This window comes from Chiloscyllium plagiosum, unplaced genomic scaffold (genome assembly GCF_037043375.1).
Source record: "Chiloscyllium plagiosum isolate Xiang-an unplaced genomic scaffold, Cpla_swu_hap1 HiC_scaffold_3, whole genome shotgun sequence".
Classification (NCBI taxonomy): domain Eukaryota; kingdom Metazoa; phylum Chordata; class Chondrichthyes; order Orectolobiformes; family Hemiscylliidae; genus Chiloscyllium; species Chiloscyllium plagiosum.
In genome coordinates, this window is record NW_028270141.1 from 4,322,297 (window position 1) to 4,340,829 (window position 18,533).

Consider the following 18,533-nt stretch of genomic DNA (forward strand, 5'->3'; position numbering starts at 1 on the left):
TAACCAGGTTGTGAAACAATTGCAACAGAAAAGAACACACATCGCTCCAGATAAATATACAACCACCAGATCAGGGTGAAATATCAAACTTCCAAAGGGTTATACTGAAGTTTGAATTGCTCATCTGGTATACTCTGTTTTAAGCTGCTTACAAAATTAGTGAATTAATGACACATGTGTCTACACCTATCTGTCTGGCATAATTTTATATCTTTTGATAAAGGGGTTAGCCATGAGACCACAAAACATTCGATCAGAATTAGGCCATTAAGCTGTTGAGTCTGCTCCGCCATTCAAACATGGCTGATATATTTCTCAACACCGTTCTTTTATCTTTTCCCCATAAGAATTGATGTGCTCACTAATGAAAAACCTAACTATCTTGGTCTTAAATATCTCAATGATTTGGCCTCCACAGCCGTTTGTGGCAATAAACTTCACAGATTCACCACCCTCTGTCTGAAGGAATCCCTCCTCATCTCAGTTCTAAAGGGTTGTCCCTTCACCCTGAGGCTGTGCTCTTGGGCCCTAGTCTCTTCTACTAGTGGAAACATCTTCTCAATATCCACTGTATCCAGGCCTCTCAGTATTCTTTAAGTTTCAATCAGGTCCCCCATACTCTTCTAAATTCCATCAAAAACAGATTGGGAGTCTGCAGATGCTCGTCATGTGACAAGTCCTTTATCCCCAGGATCATTCTTGTAAATCTCCCCTGGACCCCCTCCAATGCCAACACATCCTTCTTTAGATACAGGGCCCAGGACTGCTCCCAATATTCCAAATGCAGTCTGACCACAGCCTTATACAGCCTCAGCAGTACATCTCTGCTCCTGTATTCTAGGCCTTTTGAAATGAATGCTAACATTGTATTTGCCTTCTTAATATTGTAGTGTTATACCTGTATAGTAGATAGTATTGCAGTTTATTTTCAACAGACACGGGCATGATATTATTACTGTGATATAGCATGTGATTGGAAAGTATGAAAATTTCACACTTTATCTCAACTTAGGTCACTTGAAACATGGCATATTGATGGAAACATACTCTCTTTGTAACTGAATAGCCTGATCTCAGGCCAGACACCGACGTGCCTGTGAATGTAACAGCTGTATCTCTTAGTGAACAGTAATCAATGTCTGTTACCCACATGATTTTTATGTTACAGGAATTGCTGCATTAGATAAATATATCTTGTTTCACACAAAATGCCCAACATTGTGCTAACTGGGGAAGGGCAACTCATGGTCAGCTTGCCAGTGAGTCTCAGGTGCCCCGAATCAATAAGAAAATCCATTGTTGAGAATTAGTACACATTTTGCATTTTTATTATCCAATTTTGAACCAGCCTTAGGGTGCACTTAAACTGCAAATGTTGCTTTAGCTTCACAAGAGTATTGCAGTCATAGATTAAAACTCTCCAGGTTGTTGAGTCACTGGGAAAAGCGTTGCTCACACCAGACAGCTGCTTACATGGTCTGCCTGTATTTAATGGATGAGAATCCACAGGCAAATGCATCCTTGATGTTTCAATTAGCTGCTGCTGTTTACAGAATATCTCTGTAAAGCAATGATAACCACTTGGATCTGTGTCAGGGCATAACCTCATATGATCTGATACCAGAATTAGAGAGAGAGAGAGAGAGACTCTTCATAGCGTGCAATCCCATTCTGCTTCCTAACAGGGTCAGTTCAAGCCCTACACACGCCCTAATTTTGACATCAGTACGATGCTGATTCACCTTGGTTTCAACACTAAACTTCAGAGTGTACACACATTGCAGGACACATTGAGTAAAGGTTTTGTAAATCCGACTCTGCTGTCTGAGCCAATCTTACCTCCAAGCTGTGTATGTGCATGAATTAGCAGCAATCTGGGAAGGTTCTAGTAGGCAACACATGGCTTTATTTCATTCAGGATGCCATATATAAAAACAAATTTACAAACCTGCTGTGCAGTGCCTGGTGGAATAAGCTCAAGGAGTCAAATGCTCTGACCTCATACACTTGAGTGTTGAAATTAGTATTAAAAGTCCATTTGCTATGAGAACTGCCAAAGAATAATCAATTGCTCAGAAAACATCAGCAACAGGCTCTCCATGCACAGTGTTTTGTACATCAGCCTCCAGAACATCTCAGCTATCCCTGTCGAGCTGACAGCAGAACACTATTAATGCCCCAAATCATTAATTACCCAGCAGAGGGAGTGTAATCTGATCACATGCCTCCACCTCACTAAGGCTCCTCACAAATATGGCATGGTTGAATTTGAGAGGGGAGAAATTGAAATCTATGATGTTGTGCTCAGGTATCATGTGCTTTTTTTTTGTACATCCGCTATTTGTGGCTCACTAGCTGCAAGTGACCTGAAACAGCTATGTAAAGCGAACTAGACATCCAGACTAGGGTCCTTCAGCCTGAGCCAAAATCCTCCTTCAGTTTGAAACAGCAATTTATCATCTGGCTTCAGAGGATGATGCTCGCCATTAATCTTATTACAAATATTAGCCAGGATTTCATTGTGCTATGGACCAATTAAGGAGTAAAATAAAAGACAAATAAGATTTTTATGCCAAATAAGTTGTATTTTAAGTTTTAGTTTCAATAGCATAAAGATCAGAAATACGACAAAGATTATTGTTTGCAAATACATAGGATCAGAAGCAGTCTATTCAATCCATTTTCTGCCATTCAGTTTGATTATGATTGATTTCTCCCTGAGCTCCATTTACCTACATTTTAATCCATAGCCTTGATACCCTACCTAATTCAAACCTATTTAAAGCCTTATGGGGGAAGAGAGAGTTACAGATTTCTGCCAAAATTGTTTCCTGGGGCAGAATTCTACAGGAGTTTGAATGACGTGGGATCTGGTAAGATTTGCAACAGAATGCCATTAGACATCCAGCTAAAGCCTATCTTGACATTGGACACCCAGCACTAACAGCTCAGGGCACACTCTATGGCACCAGCCACATGCAACCCACTTCTCTGGCCATTGGCAACTGCTTTGTGCTAGTATCTAACAACCCTCATGACTAAACTCTGATCCATTTACAGGATGCTCCTGCCCTTCAATGCTGTCCCTCGGGTTGCCCAGGTTACTCTCACTGTAACACTGCAGAAAGGACACCTTGTGCTCATGGACAAACCCCCCCTACCCCTTACCCACTCCCCCCCCCCCCACACTGCCACTCCAGCTCAGGGACTGTCTGCTCACTGAATGCTCGCAGTTATCCCTGCCTGCCCTGCCTTGTCTTGCCCCCCTCAGCCAGAGCTTCCAAGCTTGGAGGAACAGGAGGAGGGCATTCATCCATCAACTCCGCCTGCCATTCGCTACAATCGTGGCTGATGAAAACCCTTCTATGCCTTTTACCCCCCCCACACCCTCCCATTCCTCTTTTCACATAATGCTGCCGGTAATCAGAAAACACACAAAGTCTGAGCTTCCACATATTTCCAAAATGAGGTGGAGAATTCCAAAGGTTCACAACTCTCTCAGTAAAAGCATTTGTCATCATTTGAAACTAAATGGCACCTCCCTTGTTTTTAAATTGTATCTCCTGGTGTAGAGTTCCCAATTAGGGAACCATTTTGGCTGCATTGATCCTGTCTATCCTTTTCAGTATTTTGTAAGTTTCACTGAGATCACCTCTCATTCTTCGAATAAAAGGCCCAGTTTGCCCAACCCCTCTTCATAGGAATGTTCTGCTGTCATTGAACATAGCATCAGTACAGCACAGGAACAGGCCCTTCAGCACACCACGTCTGTGGTGATCTTGATGCCATTCCAAACTAATCCCACTTACCTGTACATAGTCCGTATCACTTTGTTCCCTGCCTTCTCATGTTTCTGTCTAAATGTCTCTGAAATATTGTCACCTCATTTGTTGCTACCACCTCCCCTAACTGCATGTTTCAGGTACCTACTACCCTCTGTGTAAAAAACTTGTCTCTCACATCTCCTTTAAACTTTCCCCCCCATCACCTTAAACCTATTCCCCCTCATATTTGACATTTTCACTCAGCGAAAAAGACTCTGACTAACTACCCTATCAATGCTGCTCATAATTTTACATATTGCTATCAGGTTGCCCCTCAGCCTCTGATGTTCAGGTGAAAGCAAATCAAGTTGTCTGATCTCTCCTTGTAGCAAATACACTCCAATCTTGGCAATATCCTAGTAAACATTTTTTGCCCCTTCTCCAAAGCTCCATGCCATTCCTACAGTGTGGTGACCAGGACTGCACACAATACTCCAAATGTGGCTAACCTAAAGTTTTTACCGCTACAACATGACTTGTCAATTTTTATCCTCCTGATTGATGAAGGCAAGCATACCATTTGCCTTCTTTATTATCTTATCCACTTGTTTTGGAAGTTTCAGAGAGCTTTGGCCTTGGGACCGCAAGATCCATCTGTATATTAATGCTCATTAAGATTTTGCCATTAACTGTACACTTTCCTTTTGCATTTGACCTCCCAAAATACAAAACCTCACACTTGTCTGGATTAAAATTCACACAGCACCATCTTATAGTCCAACAGGTTTAATTAGAAGCACTAGCTTTCAGAGCGCTGCTGATGAAGGCAACCAGCTGATGAAGGAGCAGCGCTCTGAAAGCTAGTGCTTCCAAATAAACCTGTTGGACTACAACCTGGTGTTGTGTGATTTTTAACTTTGTACACCCCAGTTCAACACCAGCACCTCCAAATCTTGTCAGGGTTAAACTGTGCCCAATTCTGCTCAATTTTCCAATATATATTCTGGTGTATGCATTGATGACCTTTTTCATTATCCACAACTCCACCAAGTTTCATGTTGTCTGCAAACTTACTTATTAGACCACCTATATTTTCACCAAAGTAATTGATGTATATGTATACACATAAACAACAGTGCTTCTTCTGCTGCTCCTTTCAGAATGTCACTGGGCACAGATCTGAGTCAGAAAAATACCCCTCCACAACTACCCTCTGTCTTATATGCCAAGCCAATTTTGTATTCAACTTACCAACTCTCTGCGGATCCGTGATTTAATCTTCTCGATCAGCCTATATTGAGAGACCTTGTCAAATGCTTTTGTAAAGTTCATGTAGACAATATTGATCCCTCTGCCCTCGTCAATCATCTTTGTCACATCCTCAAAAAACTCAATCACTTTTGAGAGACAAGATGACCCCCCCCGCCACACTGTATAAATCCATGCTGACTATCTCTAATACGTCACATCTTTTCCAAATGCAAATAAACCTGGTCCCTAAGAATCTTCTCCAATAATTTCCCTACCACTGATGTAAGGCTGAAATATCCCTGATGTCCTTTGGGGACACAAGTCTGGTCCAGAGTTGCTGCATTCCTTTGCTGATGATGAGACCTTTTTTGTGATAAGGAGACCAAAGCCGCACATGGTACTCCTTCGGAAGCCTAACCAATCTCCTCCACAATTGGATCGGGGCACAGATGGAAGGCAGAGCCAAGGCCAGGCATGGATGGTGCCTACACTGGGGCTCTGGTGGTCTGGTGTGTGGCAGCAGCTGAAGACCTGGATCAGGACTTTGATGGTCTGAGATCGCAGGAGAGAGGCTAATGCAGCATTTGCAGTGATGATGAGTGCAGGGGACATTGAGCCAGCACGGGGAAAGTGTGCCAAAGCTGAGGAGATTGAGCCCATGTAGGAAGTGCAGTCCCGAAAACCAGCCAAAAATTCAATGGTTTGAGCAGGTGAGCAAATGTGAGCCATAATGTTTATTGATTTGGCTCTTTATACCGTAGGCAATTGGCCTTGCCATTTCCCTGGTATATGAACATATCCTTCCCTTCCCTGCCAAGTACAAGAAGATGTTGCATCACCTCCTGCTTTCTTCTTTTCAACGGTTATGAATTTTGGAATCCTCACTTCAATAAAGTGGTTAATGTTCTCTTATTGAATGCATTCAAGATGGGGTCCATAGACAAGGGTGTATTGGGCAATGGAGATCGTGTATGGAAGTCGAGTTGAATTAGACAATTAGCCATTATCTTATTGGATGTTGACGAAGAGTCATCGGACCTTGTGGTCTATTGTTGCTCAGATTTCTACGGTCGTGTTTTGAACAAACATTTACCTCTTGTTTGCTACCTTCATACTGGACAGAACTAACAATCCATTCTCACATAGTAGCAATGGCACAACAAGTTTATTCTCTGCTAACTTATACATGGAATAAGATGGGCTGATTAAAAAATTGATTAAAAGCTAGCCCCCTCAACGAAACTCTGGCTCTGTTACTTGTTCATGTGTCCAGGGAACATATTGTAGGGGGTCACTAGAGTTCAAGGGGCTCCTGAATTGATTATTGGCACATCTTAATGTACATCAATGGAAGGAGAAGGAGAGAGAGAGAGAGATCCTGGAGAGGAGTAATCATCCAAACAATCCCCTCTGTTGGTGTGTTAGCCATGGTTACATTCTTACACATGAAATTGGAGGCATCGTGTATACAAGGTATCGAAATCTTTCCTTCTGTCACATGACATCAGATTCTAAAATACAAGTTAAAAGCAGGTGTAAGGTCCTTAGTGGGTCCTCAAACATGTCCCATCAAGGTCAAGACCAAAGCTGATCTGATTGCAATCTCACTACATGCTCTCACCCCCACCCCCCACCCCCGCCCACTTCAATTTGGCAGGGCACTAGCGAAGCAGCATATTACGGATCTCGCTTTTCTTGTGCATGAGTGATAAAATGTTATAATGTCAGTGCAGCGAGTGATTACGAAGGTGGATAGAATCCTATCCTTTATTACAAGAGGAATTGGAAATAAAAGAAAGAATGTTATACTCCAGTTACTCAGGACATTGGTGAGACCACATCTCAAATACAATGCACAGCTATGGTCTTCCTATTTAAGGAAGGATATAAATGTGTTGGAGGAGATTCAGAGCAAGATTAATAACATATCAATACATTGATATCTTTTCTTAAAAAGGGGGGGGGGGGGGGGGCCAAGACTGTTCACAGTGCTCCACATATAGTCTCACCAGTGCCCTGTAAAATCGTACTGTAACCTCCATATGTTAGTCCTCAATGCCCTGGCAATAAATGTGATGTCATTTCAGAAACCTCAGATCCTCTTTCTGCTAAGTCTGCTCAATTGATGAATTAGATCAAGGCTAATCAATATTTAACACCATACCTAGGGCAGCATGATGGCTGTTGGCACTCCTACCTCGCAACTACCCGGGTTCCATTATAGCTTCGGGCGACTGGCTGTGTGGAATTCACAAATTCACCCTGTGCCTGTGTGGGTTTCCTCCTATTGTCCAAAGATGTACAGATTAGATGGATTGGCCACTTTAAAATGCCCCTTAGTGTGCAGGGATGTGCAGGTTAGGTTGATTATCCTTGGGATAGGGTAGGGGAATGAGTCCTGATGGGTTGCTCTTCAGAAGGTTGGTGCAGACTTGATAGGCTGAATGGCCTCTTTCTGCACTGTAGGATTCTTTGTTAACCCCATTTACCTTTCGCTGATCTGATTCCCTTAATGTCCTCCTCTAACAAAGCTGATGTTTGCTGCCAAAAGATTTTGATTTCTTTAAAACAATTCAACTTGGGAAAAATGAGTAAGAATTAACAAGTAATAATTTATGGTTTGTCAGCTTGATCTAACAGCAATCAAAAACTCCACATGCTGCAGTTCCAGGGTGTGAAGAATAGCAATTGAGCACAAAAGCATTTTGGAAAGCATACATTCAAATAATTATCTTGCTCAGTTGCTTGAAAAAAGGGACTAGATACAAATAATTAGTCTCATGATGACTGAAACCTAAAAGAATTGTTGACACATAGGATACTGAATCCAATTGGATTCAATAATTAAATTTGTGTCCATTTGATACTGCATGCGTTCAGCGTCTGTTGTTCATTAAAATGAACTGTGCTTGTGAATTATTAATAGCTGCTACCTTTAATTTCCCTGCCAGAAATTAAACTGCTTCATAAATGGGTTGCAACAGTTAGAAAAGAATGAGACAGCCAAAAGTATCAGCAATGGTGTCACTGTGTCAGTCAGAGAGATTGATCGATGTGTGCAGCATTTGCCGTATACAATAAAGAAGGCTTCACTCAAACCAGAAAGTCCCTTTCCAAGTAACGTGTGCTGCCCGTTATCCAAATACTACACTCTGACTTACCACAACAAGAAAACAATGTTTTGGTTATGTCAGGTGTTGAAAAGTAATTAATAAATAACATGAAACTGTGCAATGATGTTAGTAACAATGTTCCCTTTATGAATGAAACGAGATGGACCGCTCAGCGTTAATCTAGATACAGGAAAAGAAAGTTGCAAACCCAGACCTGTGGGCCATTCAAAATCGTACTCATTCAATTTTTATTGTTTTTTTCAGAGTACAGAAGGCTGAGGGGAACCTGAGGGATGTGGACGAGGGGCATGGATAAGTTAGATAAGAAGAAACTCTTCCTCTAGTAGAGGTGTTAATAACCAAACAGTACAGTTTTAAGATTAGGATCAATAGAGGGGATTTGCGAAAATAATGTTTCACCCAGAAGGTTGTGATTAACTGGAGCTCAGTGGTTAAGAACAGTAGGACCTCTGAAGACATCGAAGAAGTCTACATTACAGAAGAGGAAGTGCTGGATGTCTTGAAACGGGTAAAGGTGGATGAATCCCCAGGACCTGATCAGGTGTACCCGGGAACTCTGTGGGAAGCTAGAGAAGTGATTGCTGGGCCTCTTGCTGAGATATTTGTATCATCGCTAGTCACAGGTGAGGTGCTGGAAAACTGATGGTTGGCAACATGGTGCCACTGTTTAAGAAGGGTGGTAAGGACAAGCCAGGGAACTATAGACCAGTGAGCCTGACGTCGGTGGTGGGCAAGTTGTTGGAGGGAATCCTGAGGGACAAGCTGCACATGTATTTGGAAAGGCAAGGACTGATTTGGGATAGTCAACATGGCTTTGTGTGTGGGAAATCATGTCTCACAAACTTGATTGAGTTTTTTGAAGAAGTCACAAAGAGGATTGATGAGGGCAGAGCAGTAGATGTGATCTATATGGACTTCAGTAAGGTGTTCGACAAGGTTCCCCATGGGAGACTGGTTAGCAAGGTTAGATCTCATGGAATACGGGGACAACTAGCCATTTGGATACAGAACTGGCTCAAAGGTAGAAGCCAGAGGGTGGTGGTGGAGGGTTGTTTTTCAGACTGGAGGCCTGTGACCAGTGGAGTGCCACAAGGATCAGTGCTGGGTCCACTACTTTCCATCATTTACATAAATGATTTGGATGAGAGCACAAGAGGTATAGTTAGTAAGTTTCCAAATGACACCAAAATTGGAGGTATAGTGGACAGTGAAGAAGGTTACCTCAAATTACAACAGGATCTTGATCAGATGGGCCAATGGGCTGAGAAGTGGCAGATGGAGTTTAATTCAGATAAATGCAAGGTGCTGCATTTTGGGAAAGATAGAAAAGAGACCTAAGGGGCAACCTTTTCACACAGAGGTGGTATATGTATGGAATGAGCTGCCAGAAGAAGTGGTGGAGGCTGGTACAATTGCAACATTTAAGAGGCACTGGATGGGTATATGAATAGGGAGCGTTTGGAGGGATATGGGTCGGGTGCTGGCAGGTGGGACTAGATTGAGTTGGGATATCTGATCGGCATGGACGGGTTGGACCGAAGGGTCTGTTTCCATGCTGTACATCTCTATGACTCTATGATTCTAAGTATTTAGTTGAGCAGCTGAAATACCATAGCATACAAGATTACAGACCACGTGCTGGAAAGTAACTTTGGAATAGATAGATACTTAACTGATGCGGACATGATGGGCTGAAGAGCCTCTTTCTGTGCTGTAAAACTCCAGGGCTACATTAATGTCACAGTGTCTGTGCTAAAATGGGGAGAGTTGGCCCACATGTTAGTTAAACAACACTCTGTAATAGTCATACTTATGGAATTGTACCTTCCAGCTAGTGTCTTAGGCAGCACCAGTACCATTCCTGTGTTCTGTCCCACTGACAGGCAAACCCACCAGAAATGGTGACAAATAGATATACATTTGGGGATGAAGTTGTCCTTTGAGCCGCTAGCATTAACTCCAGACCCCATGAAGTCTCCTGTCAGGTGCCACAGATGAAATTGAGGTAATAAAGCCAAGTACCCTTTCTCAGCTGAGACTCAATGGACAAAATGGCTTCCATCTCTCCTCCTTATCCAGTGGTTGTAAGATTAGGAAGTTATCACGATTGTTACTTTCAATTTTCTTCCTAATTACAAAATTACTCACACTGATATTTGTTTCAGGTAAATATTTGAGGTGAAGGTAGTTTTGGTAGTGAATTTACTGTGTGCACAAAAGAAACCCAAAGACAATACTCATATTGCACTTTGATTATGATCAAGATTACCAGCAGATAGCCATCCTTAAGAATGTACAGAAGAAACACACATTGTCTCCTTGCAACACGCCATAACTTCCTCCACGGTTACAAATGACATCCTTCTTTGGGAAAGAGTTGCACAAACAGGAGAACACTAGGTGACAACTAAACCGAGGTATTGCCCGAATAATCTTTATGTTAACACTGGATGCTATGTGACTGCTTTAGTTCTTGTGTTACTGGCATAAAGAAGGGGTCTGATGTCAGCATTTTAAAATCTTGTGTTCTTCTTCCAAATTACAATCTTGTTAATAAGCAGTCCCAGTGTTATCTCTCTGAGGCTGGACAGGATGAACACTATAATAGAGAAAGCCAATCTGTCAGGGTTAAAGATATCTGTGGCTTTAAAATGTAAAGTAATAAATTTCCATCTTTAGTACTCTGAGCACAGAACTGGCATGAATGAGTGCAACTCCACCAACTCTCAAGAAAATTGACACCACCCAGAACAAAGTAGCTAGCTTGATAAGCACCTCATAAACCACCTTTAACACCCATTCTCTACAGCATTACAGATGACCCCATTACACTATACACTCTCAAACACAAGCACACATAGACATACACACTCTTACATACTCACACACTCACGCAGGCTCCCTCTCATACACACGCTGTCTTTCAGACACACACGCACACCCCCACCTGCTTCCCTACTCACACCCAGGCGCACACCATCTCACAGGCTTATATGCACACACTCTACCATGCAAGCACACAAGCACATGCATACACACGCACACACACACTCTCTCTCTCTCTCCCCCTCACATGAATGCACAAATATATAGAAATCTATGGGTGAATTTGCCTTTGCAGAATTGTATTTAAAGATACATTCTATTTTGCTCAAATAGCACACAGTCTGCAGGCAGTCAATCCATGTGACATTTTATAAATTCCTATTTTGGAAACAGAAAATAGTCTGACTCAAGATTGGGACACAGACAGACTCTAACCTCACACCTTTAGTGCATTGTCTGAGCTGAGATGTCAATTTTTTTTCTGAAACCTTAAGTTATCCCAAGAATGTGACTTAAAAGACATTCTGGGATTTACATATTAATGAATCAAAACATGCAACCCATTCTCAAAGATGAAAGAGTTAACAGCAATCCAGGTTTGTTCAATATATCAGATCAGTTGTATGATATTATAAATTCTGTGCCTTATGATCCTGCTGTACTAGCTACCTGATGAAAGACCAATGCTGCGAAAGCTTGTACTACCAAATAAACCTGTTGGACTATAACCTGGTGTTGTGTGACTTTTAACTTTGTCCACCCCAATTCCACACTGGCAATTCCTCATTATCCCTACTGCACTGACACACAGTGGCAGCAACTGTATCATAGACAAGATAGAGTCATAGAGATGTACAGCATAGAAACAGACCCTTCAGTCCAACCCATCCATGCTGACCAGATATCCCAACCCAATCTAGTCCCACCTGCCAGCACCCAGCCCATATCCTCGAAACCCTTCCTATTCATATACCCATCCAAATGCCTTTTAAATGTTGCAATTGTACCAGCCTCCACCACATCCTCTGGCAGCTCATTCCATACACGTACCACCCTCTGTGTGAAAAAGTTGCCCCTTAGGTCTCTTTTATATCTTTCCCCATCTCATCCTAAACCTATGCCCTCTAGTTCTGGACTCCCTGACCCCAGGGAAAAGACTTTGTCTGTTTATCCTATCCATGCCCCTCATAAGTTTGTCAACCTCGATAAGGTCACCCCTCAGCCTCCAACACTCCAGGGAAAACAGTCCCAGCCTGTTCAGCCTCTCCCTGTAGCTCAGATCCTCCAACCCTGACAATATCCTTGTAAATCTTTTCTGAACCCTTTCAAGTTTCACAACATCTTTCTGATAGGAAGGAGACCAGAATTGAATGCAATATTTCAACAGTGGCCTAACCAATGTCCTGTACAGCTGCAACATGACCTCCCAACTCCTGTACTCAATACTCTGACCAATAAAGGAAAGCATACCAAATGCCTTCTTCACTATCCTATCTAGCTGTGACTCCACTTTCAAGGAGCTATGAACCTGCACTCCAAGATCTCTTTGTTCAGCAACACTCCCTAGGACCTTACCATTAAGTGTTTAAGTCCTGCTAAGGTTTGCTTTTCCAAAATGCAGCACCTCGCATTTTTCTGAATTAATCTCCATCTGCCACTCCTCAGCCCATTGGCCTATCTGGTCCAGATCCTGTTGTAATCTGAGGTAACCCTCTTCGCTGTCCACTACACCTCCAATTTTGGTGTCATCTGCAAACTTACTAACTGTACCTCTTATGCTCGCATCCAAATCATTTATGTAAATGACAAAACGTAGAGGGCCCAGCACCGATCCTTGCGGCACTCCACTGATCACAGGCCTCCAGTCTGAAAAACAACCCTCCATCACCACCCTCTGTCTTCTATCTTTGAGCCAGTTCTGTATCCAAATGGCTAGTTCTCCCTGTATTCCATGAGATCTAAACTTGCTAATCAGTCTCCTATGGGGAACCTTGTCGAACGCCTTACTGAAGTCCATATAGATCACATCTACTGCTCTGCCCTCATCAATCTTCTTTGTGACTTCTTCAAAAAACTCAATTAAGTTTGTGAGACATGATCTCCCACGCACAAAGCCATGTTGACTATCCCAAATCAGTCCTTGCCTTTCCAAATACATGTGCAGCTTGTCCCTCAGGATTCCCTCCAACAACTTGCCCACCACCGAGGTCAGGCTCACTGGTCTATAGTTCCCTGGCTTATCTTTACCATCCTTCTTAAACAGTGGCACCAAGTTTGCCAACTTCCAGTCTTCTGGCACCTCATCTGTGACTAGCGATGATACAAATATCTCAGCAAGAGGCCCAGCAATCACTTCTCTAGCTTCCCACAGAGTTTTCGGGTACACCTGATCAGGCCCTGGGGATTTATCCACTTTTAACCGTTTCAAGACATCCAGCACTTCCTCCTCTGTAATCTGGACATTTTGCAAGATTTCACCATCTTTTTCCCTACAGTCTATATCTTCCATATCCTTTTCCACAGTAAATACTGATGTAAAATATTCATTTAGTACTTCCACCATTTTCTGAGGCTCCACACAAAGGCCGCCTTGCTGATCTTTGAGGGGCCCTATTCTGTCCCTAGTTACCCTTTTGTCCTTAATATATTTGTAAAAACCCTTTGGATTCTCCTTAATTCTATTTGCCAAAGCTATCTCATGTCCCCTTTTTGCCCTCCTGATTTCCCTCTTAAGTATACTCCTACTTTCTTTATACTCTTCTAAGGATTCACTCGATCTCTCCTGTCTATACCTGACATATGCTTCCTTCTTTTTCTTAACCAAACCCTCAATTTCTTTAGTCATCCAGCATTCCCTATACCTACCAGCCTTCTCTTTCACCCTGACAGGAATATACTTTCTCTGGATTCTCGTTATCTCATGTCTGAAGGCTTCCCATTTTCCAGCCATCCCTTTACCTGCGAACATCTGTCTCCAATCGGCTTTCGAAAGTTCTTGCCTAATACTGTCAAAATTGGCCTTTCTCCAATTTAGAATTTCAACTTTTAGATCTGGTCTATCCTTTTCCATCACTATTTTAAAACAAATAGAATTATGGTCGCTGGCCCCCAAAGTGCTCCCCAACTGACACCTCAGTCACCTGCCCTGCCTTATTTCCCAAGAGTAGGTCAAGTTTTGCACCTTCTCTAGTGGGTACATCCACATACTGAATCAGAAAATTGTCTTGTGCACACTTAAGAAATTCATCTCCATCTAAACCTTTAACACTATGGCAGTCCCAGTCAATGTTTGGTAAGTTAAAATCCCCTACCATAACTACCCTATTATTCTTACAGATAGCTGAGATCTCCTTACAAATTTGTTTCTCAATTTCCCTCTGACTATTGGGGGTCTATAATACAATCCCAATAAGGTGATCATCCCTTTCTTATTTCTCAGTTCCACCCAAATAACTTCCCTGGATGTATTTCCGGGAATATCCTCCCTCAGCACAGCTGTAATGCTATCCCTTATCAAAAATGCCACTCCTCCTCCTCCCTTGTCTCCCTTTCTATCCTTCCTGTAGCATTTGTATCCTGGAACATTAAGCTGCCAGTCCTGCCCATCCCTGAGCCGTGTTTCTGTAATTGCTGTGATATCCCAGTCCCATGTTCCTAACCATGCCCTGAGTTCATCTGCCTTCCCTGTTAGGCCCCTTGCATTGAAATAAATGCAGTTTAATTTATTAGTCCTACCTCATCCCTGCCTGCCCTGACTGTTTGACTCACTTCTGTTCTCAGCTGTACCCATCTCAGATCGATCTCTTTCCTCACTATCTCCCTGGGTCCCCCCCTCCCCCGCCACCTTACTAGTTTAAATCCTCCCGAGCAGTTCTAGCAAATTTCCCTGCCAGTATATTAGTCCCCTTTCAATTTAGGTGCAATCCATCCAAAAATGTGAATCCTTCTCCCATACACCAGCTCCTCAGCCATGCATTCATCTGCTCTATCCTCCTATTCCTGTCCTCACTAGCTTGTGGCACTGGGAATAATCCAGATATTACTATCCTTGAGGACCTCCTTTTTAAATCTCTGCCTAACTTTCTGTAATCTCCCTTCAGAGTCTCAACCTTTTCCCCTCCAATGTTGTTGGTTCCAATGTGGACAATGACCTCCTGCTGGCCCCTCTCCCCCGTGAAAACATTCTGCACCCTCTCTGAGACATCCTTGATCCTGGCACCAGGGAAACAACACACCATTCTGATTTTTCTCTGCCGGCCACGGAAACGTCTGTCTGTACCTCGGACTACAGAATCCCCTAACACAATTGATCTCTTGGAAGCTGATATACCGCTCATTGCATTAGAGCCATTGCACTGCAGCAATGAGTCAACCCTCCTGATAGCACCTTCCAAACCTGCAAAGTTTGCTCCTAGAAAGACAGGGCAACAAGTGCATGGAAAACCACCAGCTATTCATCCAGGTTCACCTCCATACCACACACCATCCTTGTTCTGTACTATATTTCCATTCCTTCACTGTCATGGGCCAAATTCCTGTAAGTTCCCTCCTACCAGCTCCGTGGTGCCTCTACAGATCATGGACTTTAGCAATTCCAGGTGGCAATTCTCCTCCATCTTCTCAAGAGCATTTAGGCTGACCAAGGAAAAGATGCTCGTTCCCGTGAACGAATTAATAAAAATCATTTAGCGTTTTCTATGATCCATAAACAGATTCAAAGTTACCAATTACTATTATACTTTCTAAGTGATTGAATGAAACAACTAATGAAGCATTTAATGCATTCTGCAAATATTTTGGATTATGAACTAAGATACTTGAGAATCCAGCCTGCTGCATGTCTGCTAATTGGTTTGTCCTGAACAAAAACAATAGAGTCCTGGTCAATGGCAAGCCCTGTGAATTAATGCACAGAATAGATTACAATGCCTCACCTATTTGTGAAGACTTTGCTGTAGTTGTAAACTTGAATCTCCAACATCTCGTTTCCATCAATGTTGCTGGCAATAGGCCATCGGAAAGTCTGTAAATGAACAAAGAGGGATTAAAATCAGTCTGGCTTGTCTTAATAATTCCATTTATCTGGCTATGAAAGGAAAATGATGAGCAGTAGATTATGAGTAATTAAAATCCAGGATTTGATTAACTGAAGTCAAAGTTATGGCACACGATAAATTCTCCTCTGACTCAGCTACAAAATGCAATCATAACACAATCAGAATAAAAAAAAGACAAGTTGTAAAGTTACTCACTCACATTTTATAGCAAACTGCAATTAATATCCCTTTGCAAACTACTTATTATTGAATGTTTTCTTTGCATCTCTTGATTCGCTTTGGAAACCCCATAAACATTGACAAGGAGCTTGCATTTCAATTAAATTATAGACCCTAAAAATTAACTTTACGAGTAGAATCCTATTGGGACTTGAACAAACTATGGCAAGGAATCTGGAAGAATTGAGTGTGAAGTCCAATGAGGATGTTCTTGACACTGGGAGCAAGTTGTTGCCATTTTCAAACAGTTCTATGTGATTCTCATGAGGCACGATGCCTATTATTGGGGATTATTGCTTGCTATAGACCTCAATAACAACAGGAGAGGTGATGACCAGTGTGTTATCACCAGACTGTTAATCCAGAGACCCAGGTTCGAATCACTGTCATGGTAGATGGTGGAATTTGAATTTTAAAAAAATCTGGAATAAACAGAAACATTTCATTCACCTTCTTTATCACTTGCTGGACCTGAATAGTAACTTGTTGTGATTTATTCACCACCTCTGTACATTGGGCTCTGCAATATCTCTCCATTTAAATAGGACAGTACTTCTGTATTCTTCCTGCCAAAATGGACAATTTCATGTTTCTTCACATTATACCCCATCTGCCAATATTTTGCTTTTATCTCTTTGCAGACTTTTGATCTCCTCTTGACAACTTACCTATTTTGATGTCATAATTAGCATATGTGTAGTCCCTTTCTCCGTGTTATTTATACAAACTGTAAACAGTTGAAGTCTCAGCACTGATCACTGTGGCATTTCATGAGTTACAGCTTGTCAGCTCAAAAAGTCCATTTATCTCTTTTTTTTCCTTCCTGTTATCTAACTAGTCCTTAATTGATCATAATCTTGAGTCCACCGAATATAAAGACGAAGAGGTTGTGGTACAGTAAATCTTAACACTGGTTCGACTAAACTGGAGAATTGTAGCCAATTGTGGGCATCTATGATCATAGGAGGAGGAATAAATCCTTTTGGACCTTGAACTGCTTCCACCATTCAATGAGATTATGACTGATCTGTGATCTTACATAAGTGTATCAGGGTAATACAACAGAATGCAGAATGTAGTGTTAAAGCTACAGAGAAAGTGCGGAGAAAGATCAACTCTAACATATAGGAGATCCGTTCAGAAATCTGATAACAGCGGGGAATAAGCTGTTCTTGAATCTGTTGGTATGTATTTTCAAACTTTCCACCTCCTACCCAATAGAAGAGGGTAGTAGAGAGTATAACTGGGGTGGGAGGGGTCTTTGATTATGTTGGCTGCTTTCCCAAGGCAGTGGGAACTATGGACAGAGTCAATGAAAGGAAAGCTGGCTTTTGCGATGGACTGTAATGCGTTCACAACTCTCTGTAATGTCTTGCAGTCTTGGGCAGAGCAGTTACCATACCAAACTGTGATGCATCTATGGTATAAAAATTGCCAAAGGGCTTATGCCTGAAACATCGACTCTCCTGCTGCTAGATGCTGCCTGATCTGCTGTGCTTTTCCAGCGCCACACTTTTCGACATTGAGGAGAGCCTCCATTAGGTAACACGGTATTACTACTGTGTTAATAAGGTCAAATGTTGAACAGATTTAGTAACTCAAAATTGGCCAACCATGAGGCACTGTGAACCATCAGAAGCAGAACTGTATTCAACTACAACCTGTAACCTCGTAACTCAGTACATTCCCATTTCAACATTACCATCAAACCATGGTACCATCAACATTACCATCAAACAAGATCAACCATGCTTCAGTCGAGAGTGCAGGAACCAGGGGCAGTGCCAGCCATATGAGGTGTCAACCTGATGAAGCTACTACACAGGACCGACCAGGTTCCAAACAGCACACGCAGCAAGTGATAGACAGAGCTAAATGATTCCACAAACAACAAATCAGACCTGGGCGCTGCAGTTCTGCTAAATCCAATCATGAATGGTCAACAAATAACAAGAGAAAGTCCCACAAATATCCCCATTCTCAACGAAGGGGAGCCAGCACATCACTGCAAAAGACAAAGATGAAACATTTGCAACAATCTTCAGCCAAAAGTGCTGAATGGATGATCCATTTTGGCTATGTCCTGAGGTCCCCAGAATCACTGATTCCAGTCTTTAGCCAATGTGGAATGTCGCCCAGGGTTGGCGTGTCCACAAAAAGCAGCCAATTGCTGTCATATCAATCACCTCTCAATCATCAGCAAAGTAATGCAAGGTATATCATTTACTCATCATAACCTGCTCATAAATACTTAGCCTGGGATCCATCAGGGCAACCCCCAC

The 18,533-nt window shown here is 42.3% G+C and overlaps 1 protein-coding gene across 4 annotated transcripts in view; it reads right to left on the reverse strand.

The window, feature by feature from the left end:
- Nucleotides 1-18,533, reverse strand: part of otofa (otoferlin a) — a 436,145-nt gene that overhangs the window by 288,374 nt on the left and 129,238 nt on the right. For all 4 annotated transcript variants that reach the window (XM_087977131.1, XM_087977125.1, XM_087977118.1 and 1 more), the window contains exon 3: nt 15,910-15,998. In XM_087977131.1, the coding sequence (XP_087833257.1) occupies nt 15,910-15,998 (89 nt within the window). The remainder of the gene's footprint in view (nt 1-15,909; nt 15,999-18,533) is intronic.